Source organism: Argiope bruennichi, chromosome X1 (assembly GCF_947563725.1).
Source record: "Argiope bruennichi chromosome X1, qqArgBrue1.1, whole genome shotgun sequence".
NCBI classification, from domain to species: Eukaryota; Metazoa; Arthropoda; class Arachnida; order Araneae; family Araneidae; genus Argiope; species Argiope bruennichi.
In genome coordinates this window covers 29,204,313-29,229,331 of record NC_079162.1, presented here as the reverse complement: position 1 = coordinate 29,229,331, position 25,019 = coordinate 29,204,313, and the positions used below count along the sequence as shown (strand labels likewise).

Genomic DNA, 25,019 nt, shown 5'->3' with positions numbered 1-25,019 from the left:
AGTCTATCACTCAGTTGCTAAGTTGGGAAAAAGGGTGAAATGTCTTCAATCTTTTCTAATATACACTAATTAAATCGCTCCCTGTGTGAATCTCATGTTGTTGGTCACAATTTTGAGTGTCTATTATAAAAAAAATCGAATCATTAAAATGTTTCTTTCTTTTAAATGCAAACTTTTTTTTTTTTTTTTTGCGTACTTTCTGCTTTTTCTCTCAGAATTGAAACGCGTTATTTCCTATCTCACATTCCATTGCAAAATTTGCTTATTTTGGTACATTTTGTCCATTTTTGAATGTTCGTCTCATATTTTAGAAACCACTTTGCATAATAAAATACAATAACATGAATATACTTAATCAATTGAAACGATTTATAGTATTTTTCCGGCTAATTAATTATTTATTAAAAAGCACAATTTTGTAAGTTTTTGTATGCTATCTGTTGTAGAAACTAGACATTTTAGCTCTGAAATCTTGTGTTTTTTTAATGTGATAACATTTTTAGAATCAATAAGACTAGATACTGTAACACTTTTTTAAGGTTACATCTTCAGATATTATTTTGTAGTCAACAAAATAATAAGTCCTCTGTAATTACTCTTTATATTATATTTTTGTCAAAGGAAGATTATTATTATGCAAATGCTTAAAATTAATTGTGATATGAAGTGTATAGAAATTGCATACATCAAACTTTTTTTTTTTTTTTGCTTACTTAGAACGCAAAACTATGTTAAGCTTCACTATTCCATATATTTGAAGTTCCATACATTGTTATCAATTATTTGGTTTCTAAATTTATGTTTAATAAAGTTAATATTAGAAAATGATCTATCGCATGAATGTGGTAACCTGTAGTCGCCGGTGATACTGAGAACATAAATCAAAGTGTGTTTTGTTATTAGAGACCAAATTGTGCAATTAAATAATGCTGATTCTAGTGAAGGTATTTGTCAATAGAAAAGCTGTATGTTTTTATGGCATCTGCAGTAATACAAACCAGAGAACCGACCTTTGTCTAGACGTTCTGCGAAACAAGTATTGAACGAAATCTGCATTGTGAGCAAAATACTCTATATAAATTTACAACTGATGATATGATGGTTTTATTTCCAGTTTTTCTTCAGATCTAATACACATGCTTAAAGAACAGTTTCAAACAAAAGAAGTCATATTTTGCTTTTTTTTTTATTAAGATAGAATATAATGAATTCACGTTCTTATTCGCAGTCGTCCATTCCAAATTCTGTTGATAGTTATGACAGTGCTCGACAGAACTTAGAGGACTGCATGCTAAGAGCTATGGCTGCTATGAAAAATGAGATGGAGAAAAAGGTACGTTATCTTTATCTAAATCTATACTTGTTCTGATATATTTTCTCATTTCTAAATGTTAGATTTTAGTACTCTTTACTACTCTTAGCATTCTTTAAAGAATCTTATCAAAAATTTCATTGTATTACTGAAAGCCAAAGCAGAAAACTTTTCATTAGAAAATTTTAGCTGAACATAAAATCTTGATTGCTAAATCAGTAGCAAAAATAATTAGATTTTTTTTTATTTTATTAATATTTTGTTAATTTAAAGCATGGGTAGAAATTATGATAAGAAACATTTTCTATTCCATTTAAATTTCATTCTAACTAGTTCTTTCACGTAATTTAACATTTTCTTTGCATGTCACTTTCTTCTTTTTCTCTTTTGTATATTACAATGTTTTTATTAGATTTAGTTAGTCAGGAAATATTTTCAAAAATATTTATCAGGGTGTATAGCTATACTTTTATACAGCACAATTACGTTCGAATAAAGAAAACTAGAGTTGTAGAAGTAAAATCTACCTATGAAGAGTTTCTGTTTTGTTTTTATTTATTTATTTACTCTCGCCATTTCCATTTTCCGACAAATTAGTTTGATTTCAGGCATTAATGCTCATTAATGGAAGTTTTCAAATTTTTCACTCTCATTTGGAGACTTTAAACAGGATTTAAAGTATGAATCTTTTTATTTATTGGCATGAGTAATTGCTTTGTTATTGGCCTTCATAACGTTATACACTGGGTAGAAAAAAATATTAAGAACACCATTCACTCAAATTCTGATTCGTCCGTGTGATACGTACACTAACATAATAAACTGGATTCGCTATTAAAAGTTGTTCTTTGATCAGAAGAACCAATAAGCGTTGTAATTTCCTTGGCTATGAGAAAAAAAGACTCTTGAAGTACTTAGATAATGTCATGAGTGTGGAGTCCAGAAGGACCTATTTCAGTACCTTTGAAGTCTGTAATCTTCTTTAGGGGTAGATGCTTTTAATAGAATCAGAAAACTCGTGTATAGTAAAGTGCCCTTACGCTGCCATCAGAATCTGGCCGCTGAGCCTCTAAATGCGAACTTAGAAAATACCGAACGCTATGAGAAATAACCGCTAGTTTCAACTGCTTGTGCAGACATCAGGTAGAGATGTTAGTGCGTGGAAATTTTACTAATGGTGTTATTACTTTTATAGCACAAGCTTTCTTCCTTCAAACGTAATTTTGCTTTTTAAAAATGCAGCTATACATTTTGACTGTAGCTGCTCTTTGAAAATGGTATTGCACTGATAACATTTATAATTTCCTTCTGCTAGCTTTTTTGATGATAAGTATACTTTTAACTTAGTAACAGAAAAATTCTTTTCTGTTCTCTTCAGAAATTAAACAGAGAATTAAATGCTAATCGCATGAAACAGCTTCTGTCCAATTCTTCTGATACACCAAGTGTTTCTCAGAAGGTAATTTTGTTCGTAATCTTAGTGAAAATATTCTGTTAGCTTTATTTTATGTTCTCTTAATAGATTATAGTATGTTTTGTGTATTGCATGCTTTTGTGAGCGTTGATCATTTATTCACTTCTTTTGATATTCAATTCAGGTAATAATTTTAATCAGCTTGTTTTATTCCCAATAAATTGTTAAATATTAGATGGAAAAATATTATGTTAAAAAGGGAAGTTTACTAGTTTTGTTTTAATTTAAAATAATTAATGTGTCTGCTTTAATTACCAAACTGAGAAAACGTCATTCACGTCCTTAATAATGCAAAAATATTGCATATTTTTACAATACTTTTCCATATTTGCAATACTGTACAATATGGTAAAATGTTGTTACAGTATAGCAGAGTGTCTTATTCTCTAGTGATAATGCGTTACTGCTTTTCTGCGCTATATTGTTCTTCTCATTCTGAGCTGTTTTGTAAACTGTAACCAAAGAACTAAAATCCAAATGATGTAAACACTGAAAGCGGTTTTATCATAAAAGAATTCAGCAAGAATTATTGCAATTTAATAATCTGCCAATTAAGCAGAGATTCATTTGGAAAGAAAGTCGTCGCGTGCATAATTATACAAAAATATCTGATACTAGCTCTGTAAACTACAAAAAGATAGCAACCCACAACTTTTGGCAAAGACAACAACTAGCAATTTTGATAGGGATGGGTTGGATGTCAAATGGCTCTGTTATGCCAATGTTGAGAGGTGTTACAGCAGACGTTCATTCAGATGAACATTTGAGTGTGATAACATCAGTCACTCTCTCTAAATGAACCGATAAGGATTCTAATAAATACTTACACTAACATAGAGATGTCATTTGGCACACTGTTTTATCAAAATTCCTGGTGACAACACTGTAAATACGATGCTATGCTGTTATTCCATCCAAAACTTTTTGTTATGCTTTGTAAATGTAGTTTGCTTGCGATATTAAATGTTATTAGACACTTTTGATACAGCGATGGTATAATTATCTATGTATTGAAGAAATAACTATTGTGAATTTTCGTAATTCTGTAATTAATCAATTATTTTATTTACGATACATACAAATTTTTTCAGTTGCTCAAAAAGTTTTTCCTTATATGCTGATATAAGTGATATTCCCTTATATAATGAATAAAGAAAGTTTAATTTCTTGCTTTATATGACCTTGTTAAATTCTTGGCGATGTGCGGGAGAGAGTTCTTGAATTCAAAAGCTCTTAACCTGAGGATATTATTTGAGAAAAAGGCAGTACAATACAACTACACAGCAATATTAAATTCTTACTAAAAGAAACATGATTGATAGTTTTCTACAAATTGTAGTATTGAAAAGCAGTGAATTATGGTAGAAATTAAAATATAAAAATTATTGAAATTGTTGAAAGATATTGTATAACGCTCAGTGGTTTTAATAGTGGATTACGTTTCCCATTCAGGTTTCAGTCGAGCAGCCTGAAGATGACGAAAATGATTATGATGGTAAGTTTTATTGCTTTGAACATTTTTCTTAAGGAGTAACAAGTAGTCGAAAGTTAAAGTGAATAAAACGACATGTTGTATAGTGATAGAACTCAAAACAAGTAATCATGTGGTTTTATTGGATTTAATGACTAATTGGTTGATATTATTAATTAAATTGCTTAATTAATTGCCAGAATTGCATTCTTTTTCAAAATAGGGGGAAAAAACTCTCAAGATTATCAATGAAAATAAATGTCGATAAGCGATAAGCACCCCTTTCAAAAGGTTGTTTCACGAATTTTATTCACTCATAATTTCAATATTAAAACTCTTTGAAAATAAATTTACATATACATTAAGTATGAGATGATCATATGATTAATGACGAAATTGTGATAATTTAGCTAAAACCGATTTTATTATATGGATGTACTCTTATTTAATTGAATCAAAATCATCTCATATAGTTATCGAGATACCTGCCATATACAGTAATTCTCATAATAAATATTTTTAGTTGAAATATTCTTTTACTCTTGTGGCGTTTTCTGTAATAACTATATTATTAATTTTGCAGAGGTTTTGCCACGCCCCACAAATCTTCGTGTAGTGCAACAAGTGGGATCAGATACCCTTTTGATTGGTTGGAATTATGTGAATCCTTCTTTATTAGAAGGTTTTGAGGTAAGAGGGGAAATAATGTTATACACGTTTTGACTATTTTCAGTTAATTATTTTTTCATTAATGTAATTTGCCTCACGTTTATGAGGACACTGCATGAATTCTTACATACTGTGTCGAAAATCTTTTTCACATTTTTTATAAAAATCACATTTATTTTCATTCATTAAAACCTCTATTAATCAGCAGAAAAGGCAGTCTGTAACATAACAGTATTCTGTATGATTTATCTTTTGGAATTTTGGACTAATGCTTTTGAATGCGAAAAACTGGAAATAGTTTTCATTAAAAATAAAAGAACCTATCATGGAAATCATACGCAATAAAAAACTATACTATGATTTATTATGGTGTAAATATAATAAACAGATATCAATCGGATGTTTTTACCAAGCATATACATTCTTAAATTTATTTCTTGACTTTTAAATTATGTGAGGCAGCTCTGCTGATATTTTTGACGATAGCAACACTAAGTGCAAGCTGTGAAGATTTTTTTAGCTTATAAAAGTTAATATTTTCGTTTCGACAAAAGAAAATTCTGTGATTTAATTCTTTTGAATATAAACTGACTTCAATGAAAAATAAATGCTCGGAAACACAATTTCGGATGTAATGTATAATATACATATAAATGTAATGTTTTATATACATATAATGTAATGTTTTATATACATATAATGTAATGTTTTATATACATATAATGTAATGTTTTATATACATATAAATAACTTTTACTAAAATTATAAAAAAGTGCAATTTTACATGTCATACACAAATTACTGATGTGTTAATTTTGATTCATCTTTGAATTAAATTTTTCAGTATTGCATACCTTTTTATTTAATGCAGTGCGTTTCAATTTTGTCACAGAGTGCTAGATATATTATTAAACGTAATTAATTGTAAATTTTTATAGATAAATTTAATGGTGTTTGTGAAGTAATTCTGCTTATTATTATAGATATTAATTTAACTACCAAAGCTTTTTAATGATTTTATATGTATTTACAAAGGATTTATTTCGGTATTTGTACACGCCTAAGGACTAAAAAGTAATATATATAACTTTTTCATTTTTATTGATATATGTATTCTTTTTCAACGGATTAAGAGATTTGTGCATATTTTATATTGTTTTAGTGTATGATACAAATAGAAATTATTTTTGATATGTATGTCACTTATGTATTAAAAGTATTTGGTACACGCTATCAAGTATTTGATTTTTTATTTGGACCTTTTTTTAAGTTACTAAAATTAGAATGAAGAAAATTCTCTGTGTAAGTTTAGCCTAAAACTTTCGAACTTATTTTATAAAATTTATTTTCCAAACACTTTAAGAAATATCCTTATGATAAATTTTATATAAAAATGGCTGATCATATGTAACGATCATTGTGAAGTTATTTATTTTAAATTATATATATTCCAAAATACTTTATATACTATTATATAGGTTTAACTGTACTCTCAGTTCTCAGTGTAAAGTGTTTCCAATCTCAGAAAAAAATGAAAGTCGCGTTTCAAAAAGAAAAAAAATAGAGGATAGTGCGCAGTTTTGGTATTTACCCTGGACACCCTTTTATGTAGGAACGCCACGCCACTGTCCGTAATATTTGGTCTCTTACTCTTTTCGTTATTGCGCTGCCACAGCGGCCCTCCTAATGATCTCATGTTGCTTTTGAGACCTATACAAAGATGAGTCATCTATCTAAGCTTGATTCGTCTAAGGATTAGAGCCTTGACGTTTGTTTAAGGATTTATAAATCTCCTTGTGTATATTTGGTTGAAACTTAGCTTTATATTAAATAATAAGATTGGTAGATTATTGTTATTATTGACTAATTATTGTTATTGTTTTAGGTTTATGTGGACGGCACATTACACGAGACAGTATACACACCCGATCGGACGAAAGCTCTTATAAGTGGTCTCAACCTCAAAAGACCACTTCGTTTAAGTATTAGTGCTTTGTCTAAGTATGGCCAAATGTCAGAACCCACCGTTCTAGATCTGCCTCCTCAGAATGGAAATAATGGTTTCTATTTACATGTGAGTTTCCTTTCAACTTTTAAAAAATGATTTATTACTTAAATGCTGTAATTTTGAGTTGAGAAACCATAATGATGTGATTTCTGAATAGCTATTGTATAATTCTGGATTCTAAAGTAATGAATTCATTTTTAAGGTAAGAATTTTTTCTTCACTACTAGTGTTCTTGAGACTTCTTCTCAAATTGGAGTGCATATGATATGTTCAATATGTAAGTGATTAAAAATTATTAATTTAATTGAACCATTTCGAAAAAAACTACCAGTTTCTGTAACAGTTTTATTAAAGCGACCAGATATCCCAGATTAGTCAGGACACTTAAAAATTTCGACTGTTTGTCTTAGATTGACAAGCGTTGCAAATTGTTTCGGATTCTAATTTAAAAACCTGGATCGTCCCACATTTTAATTGTAAATACATATTTAGCATTACAAAAAGGTTAATTAAATATAATTTTTAAAGTTTAATTTTAAATTTTATTCTGTATAACGATAAAATAAAAGAAATTCTCGTTTTCAGTTTTTGGTGAGAATTTAAAACAACTAAAAGTCTCGGATTACTCGTCGCAGTTCCGATTTTGATTCTTTCTGTAATTGAAAAAGCTTCCCAAATTTGAATGAAATATCCTTGATTGCCCCGTTTCTCACCTAAAAATAAATAACACATATTAATAATTTTAGCAAAAACAGTTTTTTTTTTTATATAAAAGTTCTTGTGTATGTATACTAAAGAGAAATTTTTGAAAAATTTATTTTTCTAATTTTTAGTCTTTTTTTCCCCTAGAAAATATATAGAAATCAATTTTTTCTCAAATTCTCTACCAGGTGATAGCATTGGCATGGTATCAAAATTAATTTAAATTAATCGATTAATTGATAATTAGAAGTTTTTTAATATAAAAGTAATTCTACGGACATGCGACAAACTTTAAGGTGTGGTACAGCTTACTAAAACATAATTTGTGTGTGTGTGTAAGAATGTATGGTCGGAAATGATGATTTGAAGCACGAAAATAAAAATGTTATATGAAAAGAAAAATATTGTTTATTTGCAACATCAACTCAAATAGCTTCTTCGTAACAATGTTTGCAGTAAATGCTCAAAATTGTGTGCACCAATAATAATACAAAGTTGGGAGTTGTAATTAGCCGACAATTTTATGGGCAGTAATATGACTGATCATCCATGATATGATGCATCTGCAGGAAAATGTCATGCGTGACTGACTTTTCGGTCTGACTTTTCGGAAAATTTTAAGAATAGTAAATAGGCTGGCATATGTCTAATCTAATGTGCTGCTAATAAGAACAGCAGAGCAGCGCTACAGCAGTAGTTGGAATCGTTTTCCCGAACAGGTTATATCAAACCACAATATTTTTGAGCTGTTGCATTGGCATCTTTGTGAAAATGGTTTATTTATCGCCAGCTTTGACGGCTCTGGAACAAGTACTCTACGACATTCAAAAGTGAAAGAAACCACCTTGAACACTGTTGTTGAAACACCCCTCTCAAGTACAAAAGTTATTGCACGGCGTGTACATGGAATGATTTACACACTCAGAGAGAACAAATTTTGCAATCAAGTGATTACCCTCTGAATTCTGTCAATGATTCTTGCAGAAGTGTCGTTTTGTAGCCGAACTTCCCATCTTACGTGCTATTCACTGATGAAGCAACTTTCACAGAGTAAAATGTTTTTAATGTAAACAGTACACATATGCCGGCAAAAGAAAATCCTCATGATACATGGCCACATGCATTACGAATAAGCTTGTCTGCGAATATTTTGATGGGTATCATCAAAGATTTCCTCGTAAACCCATTTCTCCTGTTACGACGACTCAGTAGCTCACGTTATCGTATTTTTGTGGAAAATTTTTTTTTCTAGAATTGGAGCGAGATGTTCCGACTGTAATTCATAATCAAATACGATTTCATCATGATGGTGCGCCAGTCCATTTCAAAGTGATTTCCTTTTGTACCTGGATTCTTAACTACCTGTGTGGACGTGTCCGGTGGCCACCCTGACGGCTAGATTTGTAGAGTATCAGTTACTCCTTATGGGTTCATTTGAAAGCCATCATTTATGAGACTCCATTTGACTGAAATGGGAACCTCGTTGCTCGGCAATCCATTGCTTCTGAAAACGTACGCGAAGTACCTGGCATCGTTGGAACTGTTCCCCAATCCTTCTTTGTCGTTACAAACATGTGTTACTGTTGATGGTCAAAATTTTGATTATTTATTTCAAATACGATATTTGCACACTTTTCGATGATATAGTTAATTAGCAATATTTTTCTTTTCCTGACTCGGTTGCGCGTGTGTGTGTTAATGCCTCAACGCACGCACCACTTCCGACCATACATTCCTATACAAAAGCATGTTTTAGTGAGCTGTACTACCAAACATTTATTCCGTAGAAAACCGTATAAAAGTATAAAATAGCGCAACTGTAGTATATCAAGAAGTTGTAAGAAAATTGATTACAAAATTCCATCAGTACAGATATAAAACAAGTGAAAATAATTATAAATTTATAAAAAAAAGGATTAACAAGATTTAAATTTTTAAAAAGTTAACTTATAAAGAATTCCCCTTCCCAAATTTTATTATACATAGAATGGGTGGATGATTATGATCTTGTCTAATAGGGCGGATCCTATTATGGTCGATTTCGATGAATCAGCTTAAAAGAAAGTATTAAAAGAAACTATCAAATATTGCATCTATAGTTCCTTATCTCTTCCTGTTTTTTAGAGTTTTTTTGTTTTTGTTTTGGAGGGTTTTTTTATTTTATAAAAAAATTTATTTACATATTTTTTGTGTATATATCCAATTATTGCTGCCTTTAGATACCGAATCGGATTGCTCGTCCTGTTCCAAAATACCCCGGATGGAAATTAAAAAAAATCTGGTCGCTTTAGTTTAACTCAACTGGTATGTCCATAGAAAAAGAGTAGAGAAAAAAATTAAGTAGAAAGAGTAGCAAAAAATTAAGAAGAAAAAAATAATACTTTAAAATATTAATTTCTCTATTTTTCAAATAATTTTAATGAAAACTTTTAATTAAACTTATAATTTAATTAAAATTTTAAAAGGTCTTGGAATATGCTATTTATTAATGCTAAGGTAACTTAATTAAAATGGCATGTTAGAGGTTAGAGATGTTTCTTCCTACAGAAAGTTAAAAATGCTTAAGGATTGATTTATTTGCTATAGTTTTTAAATTTTTTTTAAAAAATTTCTTACTACTTAATTTTTTAAAAATTTCAATGTATTTTAATTCAGTTTGTTCTAATGTAACTGTCAACGGTGTATCTTTAAATTAAGTGTTTTTACGTTCTTTGGATAAAGTGCTATGCAATACACGAATATAATTTCAACTCAATTTAAAAATATGGATTTTGGCTAGGTATGTTAATGTCCCTTTTCAGAAGATTTGGGTGAACCAGCATCCACCCACTAAAGTACCACACAACACGAATTTATCCTAATAGCACAAGATACTATACAATATTGTTGCAATATCTTCACGATGTACGGTATTCAACATTGTGAACATATTGCAAAGTATTTTGCGCTAAGAAGATGGAATGTTCGACCTATGCAAGCAGATTTAATGCAACACGGACCTGCATGCACCGGCGGATCGTTGATGGAATCCGGTTCCAATCATGAGATCCTCCACCAGCTCCATAGCAGTATCAAACCATTACACCCTTTGCATTTCGAAGAAAAAAATGCATTCTGTGTATTAATGTACTATTTTATTTTTCTAGGGTGATGATGACGATGAGGATGGCAGTATGTATGATGATGAATCCATGTATGGACAGAAGAGGCCTTACTCGATGGAATGGTGAATCTCAGCAGATGCTTTGCACACATCATCTATAAATTTTTTTTCATAAAAGTGTTTGAACTCTTCATGCCATGCTGTGACTCCTCAAGCGTTGTTTGAAACTGAATAAATGTGAACTGTGAATGAGAGATACATATCGCGTCGTAGTTTTTTTTTTCCATTGTAGAAATGCTTCAGTAGTTTTTTAAATAACAGTTACTAAAATACACCTGTGATTTTTGTCTTAAAAATAAAATCTTTTGATGGTGTCTTTATCTTGCCTTTTTTCTTTATCCCTTTTTTCAGTACAAAAGGTGTTATTACTTTAATAATATTATATTTTTTCCTTCCATATAATAACATTTGAATTTGTTATATAAACCAATTTTAGAAGAGAAATATGTTGTTTATATACAGGGGTAATCGGCAAAGTCCTTTTAAAATCCTTAGTTTCAAAACGGCGTCTCGTATAGCTATAGAAGCTGTGTTTCTTTAGTAAAGTGGTTATACTGATTAACAGGTTGTAGCGACTCCAGGGGTGAACTAAAGAATTTCTAAAAATAAATTAAAAAATAAAAGTAATCGGCCAGAAAATCCAGTAAAATAAGGGTACATCATACTACAATAAAAACACAGGAAAAATTTGCGAAGATATATGCTTATTTTAAAATTTAGAAAGACTTGTTCACAAATTTAGATGAAGACGTTTATTTCAGAAATGAAAGCTTATTTAATAAGGAAAAACCATCTTTAACAACAAAAAAAATTTTGAATTGTAGTACATTATCCAATAATCATGGTTTAGATGAAATTTGTTAAACATATAATATTATTCACTTTGATTGGTTGACAATTGCGACATTAACTTTATAAAAAAGAGAAGAGAAACTGAGCATTTAAGATATTTTAGAGACTGCCGATAAAAAAAAGAAATTTGTATGGTTTTTGCACTTTCTAAGTGAATGATATTTTCAGAAACGAGGAATGTTTGGAAATGCTGCCGATTTATGCTTATATAATTATAAAACTTGCCAGTTGTAAATGTTGTACATGCCTACCAAACATCATTTTTTAAACTTCCAGCATCCTTCTAGGTTTTCACAGAACGGTTCATCGATGACAAATTATAGCAACTTCATTTCCCTAGGGGAAGAAGATCCGTTAAGCAAATGATACATAAATTGACATTTTGATTTATTTTTCAAGTGACCTTCATGCTCTAGCACGAGAATTTGTTTAGAGCTCAGCATTCCCAAAACCACAATTTAGATATTATTTCAACTTAAGAACTGGCATCCATTCAATATTCGTGTCCATGGACTGTTATAATCACATGGACAACTACACAATCGATGTCTACAATTTTACATTTGTGCTTTATTTCAGGTAAAATAAAATCGTTCTTTTTTGAAAAATGTAATTTAGAAAGACGAATGTCGCTTTAACCGAGAAAAAAAAAAAAAAAACACTAATCATCAAAGCGATTTTTGAAAGGCGAAAATCTATTCTCCGTACCTGAGGTTAACCCTCTGGCTGCGTAATTCTTTAAAATCGCTATTTAGATGCGATGTTTGCAAATAAGTTCAAATAGTTTTCAAAGAAAGTGAGCTCATACTATATGTTACACGATAATAATATAATATAAATCTAATCGTAAAAATAAACACTCTAAACTGCGAAAAACGAGGGATGCAACATAAAAGGGACTAAATGCCAACCCGCGGAAATCGTGGGATACGTAGCTGGTGGATTAATCTTCAATGGTGATTTTCTATAAATCATCGTATTTTTAGAAACTCATTAGTTGGTCCCATTTTGCAAAATAATGTACTGAATGGTTACCGATATATTCAGTTTAGTTTTGATTAGCATTATATCTGATCTTAGTGATAAATTACCTTTGACAATACACGCTCTGTAGATCTTTGCCTGAAAAATTCCAAAATCCTATCTTTATATCACAAGTGGTGAAATGGATCACGTATACACAAATAGTGTTAAAAATGTATTATTTTCTGATCCTGCTCTTTAATAAACTTTTGTAATATGAATATTATCCCTGAAAATTACAGCGAAAGGCTCGCTCATACACCTGTCAGAGGTATGGGAATTTGGTCTTTGTCAATAAGTTTGTTTTTCAATGTCTCAGAAAGTTTTGGATATGAGCATCAAACTGCATCTTTATAGACGAGTGAAAGAAAAGCCTTTTACTCATTGAGTTGGGGTTTTTTCGCTGCGAGGGCCATATAAAAAAAATACAATTTTTCTTTTTTATTATGATTCTCTACATAAGTTAAAGGATTTTCACAATTTGAGTAGCTTATTTCATGAAATTTTTCAACTGGAAGTACATGTCTAACAGCAATAGTTATAGAAATAAACGCTTTTTCAATTTTTTCCCAATGTATAAAAACCAAAAATTCAGTAAAAGGTCCTGAAAGGTTCGTATACAATTCGATAATAAACTATTTACTAGATTATAACCGAAATAACTTATCTTTCTAGTCGACCACGCGCTTGCTCTTGTACCAAAAACACATCAAGATATCACGCGTAATGAAATCTCTAATAAACTCGGCCAGTTAGACAGATAACATTCCGAATAAAATGTTACATTCCGCCACGACAACAACTTTCATCATTTCCTAATCCCTAGAATAACTTCTACCCTTGCATTTATCAAAATTTTAGTGAAGAATCCTCATAATTTGCAGACACCTCTCCAAAAGTAGTTAATATACCCTTACAATTCTATACTGACACTCGCACAGCGAGGACCTTAAAATGTAATGCACTCTAACTATTAATAAATTTAAAGAACATTCGATTAAATATTTATTTTAAAAATTTATATTTAACTCTAAACCCTTACGCATATAGAAAGAAAAAAGCTGCTTCCTATCCTACAGAAGTTTGAATACTTCTTATAAAATTTGCTGGTCCGCAGTAACCTGATAGTACGGTCTGGGCTTTGGAACCGGAGAGATTCAAGTTCGAGACCCGATTTTACCAAAGAACCGTCGTATAAGTTCCAAATCCGTCTTGACCAAACGTCCTCCCCGTGGTGTGGCAGGGAAGTTTGGAGAGGAGGGGCCAATTCAGGTGTGATCCTCATCATCTGCCCACGGTTCAAAATTACGAGGTCCGTCCCAAAATAGCCCTAGTGTTGTTTTAAACAGGACGTTAACATAACTAAACTAAATCTTATTAAATTTGGATATATCATAACGATAGATATAAACAGCAATGGACTAACTCTGAAAATAGTGGTTCCCAAGCGGCAACAGGGAGAAGCATGATTTATTCCCAATCTAAAAAAAATATATTAGTTATATTATTAATTATAGTATAAAGATATTATACATATTTGAGGAAGAAGGAATATCATATGAAAATGCAAATTCATATTAAATTAGTCTTTGATGGGTGTATAGCGCACTGATATTTCGAGACAATATTGTTATTTTGCAATTTTTTCTTGTCCAAGCTTAAAATAAATTGCAAACGATCTACCAATTTCAATATTTTTAAAAAATATTTAATGCCAACGAGTAATAGCTCAAAAGTATAGAATTATAATACATGCAGTTCACAACTTGAAGGAAAGTCAATAAGCATTTTAGTTCTGTGGATGATACTGCAAAGCTATCAATAATTGTTTCTGCAACCTTCCCTTCCAATTAAAAGCAATTCATAGGATTCCAAGTTTTCTCCAGGCAATGAATATCTTAATCCATTCTTAATGATCTTCAGTTTTTGAAAATGTCATTTCACTGTGCACTTGAGTGACTGATAGAGAACAGAGGAGTAGAAAATTCTTAAAAGTTATATACTTTATCATAAATACTATTTGATGCTAAAATCTTTAATATGCACGCTGTACAAGCGTTACAACTTTTAAAGTTACTGCAACTAGTATCTAGTAAGTTCGCACTAGCATTTCAGAGGTACTATTTTAGTTGTTATGCTGTTTTTTTCTTAATGTTGGCATTTTATTTTTAAAGAAAACGTTTTGTACGTAATTTTTAACGATACTTGGCAGTGACTAATGTAACACAAATCAATTTCATTGCTCCAACAAATTGGTAATTCTGATGTTGCTCTTCTGTTAAAAACATATACAAAATACATTGCAAAATACATTTTAATTTTTCCGATGTAATAAAATGCAGTCTATTTTCATTGTTTCATCAGTTTTTTGTCCAATTTGTTTTTATTCTTAGTTTTATCAGATAAATTTATTTATCAGATAGTTTAACTATGCTATTTTCATAGATTTAGCTTTTAGTCACTATTTTAATTTAGATTTCCTCTTACATCAAGATAAACGTTTCTGGCGATTATGTTATTCATTTCTTTGTTACTAGCGGCCTTTCACGACCATTTAATGGGGTCAATTCATGTGACGTAAAAGTCACATGTCATGTACTTCTTGCGCATGGCATTTAAGTTTCATCCGCGCCGCTTTTGTCGATCAGTCTGCCATTACCGTTCTCCGCCAAGTATGAAGCGAATTTTTTGCTTACATTTGAAGTTATAATTTTTGTGTCCTTTTCTTTTCTCTTATTATGTGTTAACAGAGGAAATACTGGTGTGCTGATGGGTGCATGCTTTAATGCGAAACACAAGAGTGACTGTCATGATAAAATGTTTTCTTATTTTCCTTTCAACAAACCTGACTTGGGCAGAGGCGGCGCCAGTAGTGGGGCAAGGGGGGAAATTGCCCCCCTGTCGGCAGCCTCTTGCCCCTCCGTCGGCGAGAGATTGAGAGTTTCGTCGGCAAAAGTGTTCATCATTTCAGGATGGTTGTAGGGAGTTGCACATTATCGAATATGATTATTTAAAATTCACTTTAGTTAATATACTGTAAACAGTCGAAGTATCCCAAGTAATGGTTAAAGTATTTTGACTCTATTCGGCAAAATAATCAATGGGGTGGTAGGCCAATAATATACCGTATATTGCGGATAATTTTTGATAGACCGAATTAAGAACTGAATGCAATGGATGTCGAAGATGTTAAATTCGCAGATTTTCAGACATCTGATTCAAATGTAGTTCATTAAGCTTATAATTTGTACTACTTTTGGCAATATAACCGACAAGTGAATAAGATTTCGCGATGTGCCGACAATTTTAGAGCGATCGACTATGAACTGCATGTGACGAATGTCGAAAATTCTATCCACTGATTTTCAGACATTTGATTCAAATGTCGTTCATCAAGCTTTTAATTTGCACTACTTTTGGCAATATAACAGACAAGACGACATGTGAATAAGACATATGATATATCTCATTTTGTCAAAAAATTTTGATCGGTCGACTAAGAATTTAATGCGAATGGTTGTCGACGAGTCCAAATTCTCAGTCATTTTATTTAAATGTCATAATGTTCAGTCAGTATTTAATTTATACTAAATTTAGTAGAATAATCAATAATCTAGTAAATTAAAACGTCACATGTTTTCTGACTAATATTTGTCCTTCGGATAAGATTTTATCATAGATTATGGAGAAAAAAAATTTTTTTTTCATCACTTCGATTACCTTCAGTGGAATTATTAGAGAAATTAATGCTTTTATATTATTCATGAATAAGACGATAGAGTTGTTTTCTATAATTTATCATTCAAATTCAAGTTCTAAAATTAATCGTCATCTTATTTATATAATTGTTACTTCCACAATAACGAACTGGTAAATTTATTTTATTCATTTCACTATGAGAATGGTCTGACTAAAATCTGCTTAAAGGTTAAACAAAATTTAATAAAACGCTCTTTTCTTTTGACACTTTTGTGAAAATTCCTGCTAAAAAGAATTATTTTGCTGAAACCATATTATGTGAATTCATTATAAATCACTAACTAAAGTAAGTAAATTGTATAATTGTAAATTAAATTTATTTAACAGTAAAATATCTGTTTTCTTTTGCAATCTAATTTATCAGGCTACAATTATTACATTAAAGAAATATTACCGACTAGTTGACGACAAAAATAAATAAATATTTGTAGTATGATAGCTTTTTAGCTACATTAAAAGAGTTTACCTAAGTATGCATTCAGTTTGTTAAATAAATAAATTATTACCTATCTTCAAACTCTCCATTCAATATTATGACTATGTAATCGGGAACGTACCGTTTATATATATATATATATTTTTCTTTCAATTACTATTCGCGGCAAAAACTATATAATTTCAGATGCTTCTAAATTTTTAATAGACTTTGAATAAAGATGACTTGGTAAAAAGCTGATTAAAATAGTTATTTTTAGAATATTCATAAATAACACATTAACCCCTTGACATACGGATTTATTTAATTTCCTAATTAGACGACAGATCTTATTTGGGACAATTATTGTTATTTTAATCCTTAGAAAAATATAAGGGCATTTGAGGTAATGATGCATTTTCAAGTGATTTTTGCATTTTAAATTACTTAATGCCTTCACTTAATTTCAGATTTAAAATTTAAAATTCAATAATTTCATAAGCGAGTCAGATTCGCCATTGTATACAAAGGGGTTAAGAAAAACCAATGCATGCAACTGAGGGGATAAAACTCACGTTTTTGGGTGGAATGTTAGTTTGCAATAACTTCGATTTAAAAAAGTACTTAATCATAAGAACGCGTGCCTAAAAATGAAGATAGAGGAGTTCATATTCAAGATCTAATTGTTTTTTTTATAAAATGCCTTGGTTTCTTAAGCCTAAATATATATTGAAAAATAAATACATGGGGGATCTATTGTTTAAACAGTCATAAAAATTTCATAAGAATGTTTTTCTTATCTTATATAAAATAGTAAGTTTATGCAAAATTTAGAAAATATTTTCTCTAGCCTTCTTAAGAAACAACATCACTGTATCTTTTCCGCATTCTATATTGTTCGTGTCCGAACTATAGTCAATTTTTGTTGAGTTCCCACACTTATTCTCAGATTCGAAACACCTCTGCTCGTTGTCGCAATCCTTACTTAACAAATATTTTAAATAGGGAACTGGGCTGAAAAATCAATGTTTTGGTGAAAACATCGAATATTTATTAATTATTATTTTGGATTTCTGAAAAAGTTTTCTTTTACAAAACTTTTTTCTTTCAACATGCATTTCATATAGATTCCAAGATAAGAACATACATTTGTTCATTTAGAATGAACAAATGCGTGTTCTTATGCATTTGTTAGAATGTTCTTATGCATTTGTTTGCAGGGACATAGAATGCTATTCTGGCGCAATCTATGTTCCTATCTATATATTACAACCTAGAATAAAATATAACCATGTTTTTTCTAAAATTAAATCTCAGTGCAATTAAATCTCAAGAGTCTCATAAAAAATAGGCTCAAAGATTAGCGATATTTTGACAGTCACTAAAAGAAACTGAGAACAACATTCTTTTTACAAATATCTTTGCAAATTTTTAACAATGAAAGAATGAGTTAGTATCTGGATAAAAAAGAAGCTAAATAATTCTTTATTTTCTTTAATAAAATGTAAAATTAATTATTATGAGTTAATTTGAAGCCAAATTAGAGATATTGTGCTTGCCCCCCTGTCGGATTTGTCCTGCCTCCCCGTCGGCAAATCTCTGCCGCCGCCTCTGGACTTGGGTTGATAGCTTTGGTATAGATTTTTTCAAGCCTTCGAAGTCGGTGATATGCTCCGATCATTTTGAAGAATTCATTCAGTGTGTGTCCATTTATTAAATATAGCTGTTCCAATAATTTGTTAGAAAAACTCTTCGAAGAAAAAGAAATCGGTAAGCGATTTGCCGTCAAAAACAATCAAACAAAATCGTGAGTGCATTTCTAATTTACTTTATTCACATTTTATGAAATTTCTGATAATTTTGAATATGCTTAGAAGATTTTAAAATGTTTACATGAATATTACATTGCATTTTTTTACAAAATCTTATCTAAATTTAATTAATGTAATTAAACAAACTCCCGTTGCAAAAATGACAACTGCTATAATGCTAAACTTAGGTGGAAGTGAATATTACCAGTTTTCTAATTACATTTGCAGTAGGGTTTGACAGTTTTCAAACTCGGTTTTAAAAAACCGTTTTTTTTTTTTTTTTAAGTAAATTTGTCACATTTGAAAACCGGTTTTTAAATTAAGAAAACCGATTTTAAGACTACATATTATTATGTAAAAATTAATTTTAACTTATTTGATTTGCTATTCATTCTATGCAACGGGCAGCAAACACATTTTTTAAACGGTGCGAGTTGCGTTGGCCAGTGCTTGTGCACTGCACAGTTGCGCCTCGAATTCGTCAATTTATGTTTTTTCAAAAACATCCCTTTTCACTCTTTTTTTCTAGGTGAAACAAAAGTTTGATAAAGTTCATCTCCTGTTTCTCGTCGGATGTTTTGTCTATCGGTATGAAGTCGGTGCTAATAGAAACGTCAGCAATTTGACTGGCTCGTTTCGAAGAACGTGTGAAAGGAATAAATAATTCCCCGTTTTCTGCTTCTTGGTCACAGTATTTAATGATATCATATAAAATTTTCTTCGTACCACTCCTGAAAGCTTTCTTACACCACTTGAACTAGCCATATCAATACGAAATATTCAGTTAAAATAAAATGCTGTCAGAAATGACATATCACTCACATACACGTGAAAAAAAAATAGAACTAAAAAAGTATCTAATGCGAGAAATCCAAGGTCAAATGTGTTCATCTTTCCGCGTCACACCCCTTAATGAAATGGAATTTCGAAAGGTGGTCTCAGAATCCGATCCGTCTCAAGTGACGACAGGTTTGCTTAATATTGTGAAGGTGAAAACTGGAAACAAAAATATAAAGTTGCTATATTTGGTAAAAATAACGTAAGTATTAAATATGTTTAATTTTTATGTTTGTATTTTCTATTTTACATTTTAAAATTTAAATTTTATTATATAAATTTCTTTTATCAAAAATTAACGTAAAATAGGAAGTTTTGGCTTCTGTTTAATGGAATTTTAATTAAACTCAGGGTGTTAAAATATTCCATATTTTCTTTCGCAAAGTTTTAACATAAATTATGTTTTTAGTAAGCTTCGGAATTAGATTAAAAAGTTTTTTTTTTTTCAAAATTCCTTGAAAATGTGTAGATTAGATTATTTTAAATTTACATTAATATTAATAATTAAAATAATAAAATTGTAAAATAAACTTCAAAAATATTTATTCAATAACTTTAATTTCATTTTTAGATAAAAATGAATGAGTCGGAAGTTTGGGATAGTTTCAAAAAGTTCGGGATAGACAAGGCAATCTGTAATCATTGTAATAAAATGTTGAGCTGCAAAGGATCATCTATGAGCAATCTGCATAATCATTTGAAAGCAGTTTGTAGAATAATTATCGGAAAGAAATCAGAAACTATCGGCGAAGAAAAAATGCCTGGATATTCCTCTTCTTCAAACAAACAAAAAAATATTTTGAATTTTATGAAAGTGAAAAGGAGTAGTTTAGAAGAAATCATATCAAAACTTGCAGCAATGGATGGATTTTCTATTAAGAGCATTACAAATAGCTCATTCATACGAGAGTCTCTTCAACAACAAGGATATTCATTACTAAGAAACAACTCTAGAGTTATGGATCTCATTCATGCCTTTTATGACAATGCTAAACGAGAAAATATTATTGAATTAGATTCAATAAAAAAGAATGGGAAAAAATTCTCTATAACTTTAGACGAGTGGACTAGCAAAAGAAATCATAGATATTTAAACATTAATGTACACTATTTGGCAGACGATTTCAATTTGGGATTAGTGCCAATAGTTGGATCCTGTGATGCTCAGAGAACATTAGAACTGTTATCTGAAAAGCTACAAAATTTCAACTTGAATCTAGAAACTGACATAGTTGCAGCAACAAATGATGGTGCCACTGTTATGAAAAAATTTGGCAAAATATCACCCATAATTAATCAACTATGCTATTCACACGCCATCCATTTAGCAGTTACTGATGTATTATATAAACATAGAGAAATGGCTGGAATAAATGTTTCAAGTGGGAAGATGAAGACGAATACGAATATAACGATTATGAAGGTTCGCTTTATGTTTGTAACAAAGAATATTCTATTCATATTTTGTCTGACACTTACAAACAATCAGTTTCACAAATTAGAAAAACTTGTAAGTTCTTTAGAAAATCTCCAGTAAGAAATACCATTCTTCAAAATTATATCAAAAAAGAAAAGGGAAAAGAATTAAGTTTAATACTTGACTGCAAAACAAGGTGAAATAGTATGGCGGACATGATTGGAAGATTTCTGTTAGTAAAACAATGTGTTGTTTTAGCATTGAATGATATTGATTCTTCTTATATGTGGAATGAAGCTGAATATCCTAAACTTTTAGAACTTCACGAAGTCTTGGGACCGATTCGTCTAGCAGCCGAAGGCTTAGGGCGACGAGGTGCCAATTTATGAACAAGTGAAGGTATATTTGAATTTCTGTTAAATGAACTAAAAAATTTAAATACTGAAATATGTTTGAAATTATTATATGCTTTAGAAGAACGAATTCAAGAAAGAAGACAAATAGAATTAGCAACTCTTTTGCTGTATTTGCAAATTCCACAAAACATTTCTAGTTCATCGAAGAAATCTAGTGCACTTTCTTTAGTTTCAAAAACAGAAATTATCAAGTTATCTGGAAAGATATTGTCTAGAATATTTCCAAATTCTTATGTGGAAACCTATTCTGATGAAGAGCAAATCGAAGAAACTACTCCTCAGAGCAATGCTGTTTTAAAAGAAGCCATGGAAAAATCAATTCATAAGTTTCTTGAAGATCCTGAAGAAAAACTTACAAATCCAAAGACACTGAAAGCTGAATTTTCACTATTTGAAGCAACGAATAAAAGAACAAAAAACTTAGATTTGTTATTTGATGCCATGAAAAGTATAAAACCAAGCTCAGTACCCAGTGAACGAGTATTTTCAATTTCTGGCAATATTGTGTCCAAAATAAGAACGAGACTTAGCCACCGTTCAGTGGATATTTTATTTTTTTTTAAATCCTATTTTCTTAAGAGTAATGAAAATTAGTGAAAATAATATAAATATTATTTGAAATTTTTGTTTGAGTTTTCGTTATTTTGTGTAAGTAATATATATATGTAATCTTTAATTTTGTTTTTTATATTTTGACTTTCATATTGATTTCGTTTTTTGTTATTTTATAAAAATCAAGTAAAATATTTTCCCCTATTCTATTTTTTTCGACAAAAATTCGAAAACCGGCTAAAACCGATTTTTGGAAATATCTATTTCGAAAACCGGTTATTTAAAAAGCCAGTTTTTGTACAAACCCTAATTTGCAGATTTGTGACGGATTCAAAATGAATTTATAACAAACAACTTTTCTATTGTTAAAAATGAAATATCAATAGTTTATTGTATTTAAACTGAAATTGACTGTTATGATAATATCCTGTTAAAACACTGTGCACCTCAGTGATTTCTGTTTTAATAAATAAAGGTCTTTTCATTGAAAATCAATTTCCATATCAGCATTTATTATATAATTTTTATTCCCAACTTCATTGCTACATGCATGTTTCACTTTTTTTCTTTTTTTTTCTATTTCTTTAACCTATCAATTTTGAATTATAAAATTCTGTGAAAGCAGAAAAGTGTTTCTTTCAACTCCTCTTTGTATCCTATTTAACTTCTCCCTTCTGTGTATGTGTATATATATATATATATCATGACCTTATTCTTGTTTATTAAATTTACTGTATTGTATGTTTTTGTTTTATTTTATGATATTCATTCAATGTAATTTTTATCAATGTAACTTTAGCATTTAAAAACATTTCATAAATGTTCTGCTTTAAAAGTATATTGTTCAACATTATGTTTTTATTAGTGATAAACAAACCTGTTCTTTAGTATTTAGGATGTTTCTGTTGAATAAAATTGTTTTCATCATTTACATTGACATTCTTGTCATACTGTGTTTATATTATTTCTAAGTGTCTAGAAAAATAAATGTTGATAAATAGTAAATAGTTTTTTTTTAGTTTTTTGAATTAGTGAGTACATTGAAACATACATTTGATCATATTTTTTCAAATAATTATCACATATATTTTATCTCTCTCTCTCTCTCTCTCTCTCTCTCTCTCTATATATATATATATATATATATATATATATATATATATATATATATATATTTGCAATGTGTAAATAAAAATTATGAAAGCGTGATTTTGTTTGTTTTCCTTTAATGATTTCTACAAATTAAAATGAAACTATTTATTCATAAGTTGCATATATTTAAAAAAAAGGTATCCATACCTTTTACATTTCATAATTTGAAATTGTAAACATAATTTATTCAATATATACTAATTTGAGTTTCATGTTCTTTCCTCTGAGCAAACTGAAAACATCAAAGTCTCAATATTTATAAAAGTAATTACATAAGAAAAAAATATATAATAATTTTATTAGTAGGCTTTAAAATATTAACTTATCTAAGACTTATAATTATTTTTAAAAAGAACTAACTAGGGGAACTATATTCATAAGATTCAACATTCAATAATATTTAAATAATATGTAAAAAAGAACATATGTAATTTTTCAAAAACACTGCCATAGTCATTTGTCAAAATGTATCCTTCGGATAAAAAAAAAGGAGGGTGGGGGGTGGGGGTAGGAAAGAATAAAGCGGCACCAAACGAATTAAAAAGCGATGTTAATTAATTACGTTACGATGTTAATTAGGGACGTTAATATAACTAAACTAAACTGAGGATATTGATATTACCCTTATGGAATGGCAGCATTCTCACTTGACTTGAATCCGTTAGAGCATGTGTGGAACATGCTTGATTGATGAGTTGCAGTCCGTCAATAACCTCCTACATGTGTACAGAAACTTCAGAGATCGTTGCTTTTTCACTGGAGTAATCTATCCCAAGATCAGCTCGATAATTTGATACTCAGCATGCTTAGGCATTGTATGAACTGTACTTCATCATTTGGGAGACATACAATGCATCCGTACAAACATCATACCAACTATGTAAAGTGAAGTTTATGTAAGGGAAATAACTCCCGGGGGAAGCACTTCGAAAAGAGGATGAGATGCTTCAGGTATGGTGGTTGGATCTCTCCACCCTAGAGGGTACACAAAAAGGGGTGGGGAATCTGGCTCCTCCCATTGATGACGGGACGTACTTCCTTCGGGAAGGGTTGTACCGTGGCCGGTGATGGGTACCCTTAGGACTCAATCACAATTCCCACCAATGTTGCTGTTGCGGCGGCCCGGTCATTCAGTTTTCTTTATCCGTGTGCCTTCGGACGGGTCGGAGAGTCAGTGATATGTATTATGTAAGGGAAATTCTTTTTTTTTTTTTTTTTGTAATTACTCCAGGGAGCAAAAATCGTAGTTTTTATTAATGTTATCATACATACGCCATCTTTTTTGTTCTTTATCCTTTGTTTAATAAATGGGATTTATGAATAAGCCACGTTTGTTTTGTTTCTGAACCTTTATTTGCAGGAGCTGGCATTAACCTTAATTTATGGACATGAGTGTACAATCGTATTTCAAGTTCTCACTTCTCCAGGTGGTTAAGATAACATTACCTATATCCTAAAGACCCCAGGTTCGATTCTCAGCGATAATGGAAAACATGAATATGGCAAATATGTATTAAAAGTATTCAAGAGGTGCTGCAAAATATTTAACTAAGTTTTGATCTTATAACCGAATGAAGTCGGACTTGGCTTAAATTTTCGATATGGACAAAATCCTAACTCAGGCGATTTCGTGCGCAAAAGCTAAAATATAATGTAATTCATGATGTTCTCTGTAAGTTGCCGGTATCAGTGACAGTGTGCGGCTTTTCGTCATTCTATTGGAGCCAAGAACAGAGGGGATGGAGAACAGTAACTAAGGAGATAAAACAGCATTTCTCAGTAAATGAAAATTGTAAATTCAATCAAAGATTGCAATTTTTTTATGCATTTTATTCCGATTGCCAGAAGTCGGCTCTTTTTTTATTTGTGTGTGTGTGTATAAGATATTTTTTAAAAAATCTCATTTCTTTAGAAAGAAATTCTAAAAGCTCATTTTTCTTCTTTATTTATTTTTATTTGCTCTAATTTAAAGGGTTTTTTTACTCG

General features: G+C 30.2%; 1 protein-coding gene across 4 annotated transcripts in view; it reads left to right on the top strand.

Moving 5' to 3' along the window:
- LOC129958208 (early endosome antigen 1-like) overlaps window positions 1-11,119 on the top strand; it is a 120,559-nt gene extending 109,440 nt beyond the window's left edge. For 2 of the 4 annotated variants that reach the window (XM_056070485.1, XM_056070489.1), the window contains 6 exons: window positions 1,229-1,333; window positions 2,691-2,771; window positions 4,239-4,281; window positions 4,841-4,947; window positions 6,812-7,000; window positions 10,783-11,119. In XM_056070485.1, the coding sequence (XP_055926460.1) occupies window positions 1,229-1,333; window positions 2,691-2,771; window positions 4,239-4,281; window positions 4,841-4,947; window positions 6,812-7,000; window positions 10,783-10,866 (609 nt within the window). In that variant the 3' untranslated portion in view covers window positions 10,867-11,119. Of the gene's footprint in view, window positions 1-1,228; window positions 1,334-2,690; window positions 2,772-4,238; window positions 4,282-4,840; window positions 4,948-6,811; window positions 7,001-7,136; window positions 7,212-10,782 lie in introns of all 4 variants that reach the window. The other 2 variants (XM_056070487.1, XM_056070488.1) reach the window with 2 other exon arrangements.
- The last annotated feature ends 13,900 nt before the right edge of the window (window positions 11,120-25,019 follow it).